Genomic DNA, 2,782 nt, shown 5'->3' on the forward strand with positions numbered 1-2,782 from the left:
ATATTTTACAAACACTTAAAAATAATATATAACATTCCAACTAATCCTAATCACTAAAATATCACCATAAACTTAAAATTCACACTTAAAATAAAAATATTTAATAAAAATACTTACTATAAAGGAAAAATACAACAATATAATAACATTTAAATAACTAATAATAAATCATAAAGTAAACTATTTGGTCGTTCTTTTCAACTCATATATATATATATATATAAGTGAATAAAGTTCATACTATTCCATTGTAATTAGCATGGCAAAGACATGTCAAAACTTAGCCGTCATAGCCCAGGAGAGGGACTAATCTCGGGCTTATCCAAAAGGTTTGGGCTATAGGGCAAGACTACAAACAGATCAATGCTTTAAGTTTTCATCGGCGCTCCCAAGACTCAACAGCCCAAGTGGATCTTTGCTCTTTGAACTCCCAAAGTCCTGAATGATAAACAAAACCCTTGCAAAAATCCCTCTTACCAAAGTTGCAGGCTCTGATTCTCGTCAAATCTAAACTCTTTCAGCGTCTAAGAATGTTGGGGTTACGGTGTTCTGTCGGAACACTATCTGATGTCGGTCATCGCCTCCTTCAAACCATGACGGTCAGTGCCTCTCCTTATTTCTCGATATCCATAATATTTACGATCTTAAGAATTTTTTTCATCCATTGACCTCTTGCCAAGGATTAGGATTATATCATTTTTAGAACTAATGATTTCCTAATTAGTGTTTATCAGCTTTGGGTTTCTGGGTTCATGGATCTGTCTGTTTCTATTAGTCTTTTTCCATTTACACTTTTTAATCAAGGAAAATTAGAAGTTGGTTTTGATATTTTTTTGTCCTTGTTCCATTAACATGTTGAAATCTAGGAAGTAAATGTTTTTCTTAAAACAATATGTAAATTAGATTTTGGTATTAACCAGTCAAGACTTTTATATCAGTTTAATGGTGTTATTGTTAAATTGGGTTTCTTTTTTCTTTCCCATTGAACTGCAACAAACCTGATAGGATCTTATAGTTATGTTGTGCATTTGTGTAGGCCAAGTATATAGTTCATCTGGGATAAACTCGGTTTGATAGTTGAAATCAGGGTTTCATTTGTTTTCAGAAAAAAAGAACTTATATGTTTTATGGTACCTGCTGGGAACTTTTGTTCTTTCACTGTTTCATGCAGTTTCATGGAATAAGAGTACAAGGCATTCGTGTGGGAAGTGCTGAAATTCCAGACCACAAGCGCATTGCAGTTTCTCTACAGAGCATCTATGGAATTGGTCGTAGCAGAGCTCGCCAGATCTTAAGCGAGCTCAATATAGATAACAAACTCACTAGGGAATTGACAGGAAGAGAACTCATGGCTCTTCGCGAGCACGTCTCTTCCACATACATCATTGGAGAAGATTTGGTATGAACTTTTTTCCCTTCTCTACTTGCTTGATAAAACTTGCGTTCTCAAATGTTATACATTTCTTTGGTAATTTAGAGGCGATGCATCAATGCGGACATAACCAGATTGAAAGGTCTTCAATGCTACAAAGGGATCCGGCACGAGGATAAATTGCCTTGCCGAGGACAGCGCACAAAAACCAATTCCCGGACCGCAAAAAAGGGACTAACTGCTGTTTCAGAAAGACACAGAGCTTCTTATGCTTAGGTCTAATTTCTCGCCTTAAGTTGCAACTTATTTTGAAAATTTTCAATTAGACCTGCTATATCAGCTCAATAACTTTCCCCCCTTGAATTGAATCCAATTATGCATATTGTTTAACCTAACTGGTTCAAGTTTCTTATGTTGGGTGGAATAATTGAATACCCTTTAGCTATTATTTATGGAATCCTTTTAGAACATGGATTTGATGTCGTACCATCTGCCATTTCTTCATGTCTTACTGTTATGTGATCGTCAATCATTAATTTCTAGCACTGCCAAGATGCTTCCTGTTTACTTTTACATGAACATCATAAAAATTGGTCTAAAACTACCGAGGATAGTATTACTTTATTTTCAGGTTGTCAACACAATAGAAGTTGTAAGTGTCATGTAGGCAGCTCTTTTGATGCCATTTGATATGGTTTTCTATTAGGTTCGGCATGCATGCGCTACTGTATAACCCGCATTGAGCACCTAGAGTCTGAAACTCCCCCCGATTTTAATTCCAAAGACCCATTTATTTATATCGATTGGCCAAGATGAAGTTTGTTGCTATGGAAGCTGCGAATCAAAGGCATAAAGTGGCCAGTTTGAGCTTATCTTTTGCAGACGCAAACAGTTGAATAATGCCCTTTATCATCAGTTCAATTGCTGGGAAATCTAAAGAGCACAGATTACTTAAAAGGTATATCTGATGAAAGTGAGACAACTCTACAGAGGCAAAGATTGGTAACTCCAATAAAAGATGCATACACGAAGATTTTAAGCCTGGTTTCCTTACAAAAATGTTACGGCTTTTCTATGGTATCGCGTACTGAGCTCACTAAAAAACAATTTTTTTTCTTCCTATTTTTTAATTTTCAACTTTATTTTTAATAAATTATTAATTGTTAGAATAAACTAATTTCTCTTTTGGATTATAAATAATCTCTTAAAAAGACCATAACTAGCCTAAACACCATATATAGATAAATTTTTAAAAAGACAATTTAATTGTTACTACACTACGACTTATGGTACAAGTTGTGCCCACATGACAAGCCACAACTCGTCTCTGCATTAGTTTTATCATTGACAAATTTGAACTTTGTATGTATTCTTATTTTTTAAGTTGGATATTTATACAATATCTATCTA

At 34.5% G+C, this 2,782-nt stretch overlaps 1 protein-coding gene across 2 annotated transcripts; it reads left to right on the forward strand.

Moving 5' to 3' along the window:
• The first annotated feature begins 386 nt into the window (after positions 1 to 386).
• On the forward strand, positions 387 to 2,500 carry LOC107962486 (small ribosomal subunit protein S13, mitochondrial). 2 transcript variants are annotated; one of them, XM_041114996.1, is made up of 4 exons: positions 387 to 599; positions 1,172 to 1,399; positions 1,478 to 1,648; positions 2,079 to 2,500. In XM_041114996.1, the coding sequence occupies exons 1-3, from the start codon at positions 531 to 533 to the stop codon at positions 1,646 to 1,648; spliced, it is 468 nt and encodes a 155-aa protein (XP_040970930.1). In that variant the 5' UTR covers positions 387 to 530; the 3' UTR covers positions 2,079 to 2,500. The 2 variants fall into 2 exon arrangements, with proteins under 2 accessions (XP_040970930.1, XP_040970929.1); XM_041114995.1 differs by lacking the exon at positions 2,079 to 2,500 and having other exon boundaries at positions 1,478 to 1,842.
• The last annotated feature ends 282 nt before the right edge of the window (positions 2,501 to 2,782 follow it).

Source organism: Gossypium hirsutum, chromosome A06 (assembly GCF_007990345.1).
Source record: "Gossypium hirsutum isolate 1008001.06 chromosome A06, Gossypium_hirsutum_v2.1, whole genome shotgun sequence".
NCBI lineage: Eukaryota > Viridiplantae > Streptophyta > Magnoliopsida > Malvales > Malvaceae > Gossypium > Gossypium hirsutum.

What these genes read in the sequence shown, in the direction of transcription:
- LOC107962486 (XM_041114996.1), top strand. Translation starts at nt 531, where the DNA reads ATGTTGGGGTTACGGTGTTCTGTCGGAACACTATCTGATGTCGGTCAT. An exon ending in GCCTCCTTCAAACCATGACG is followed by an intron (nt 600 to 1,171) that starts GTCAGTGCCTCT and finishes TGTTTCATGCAG; the next exon opens with TTTCATGGAATAAGAGTACA. An exon ending in ACATCATTGGAGAAGATTTG is followed by an intron (nt 1,400 to 1,477) that starts GTATGAACTTTT and finishes TTGGTAATTTAG; the next exon opens with AGGCGATGCATCAATGCGGA.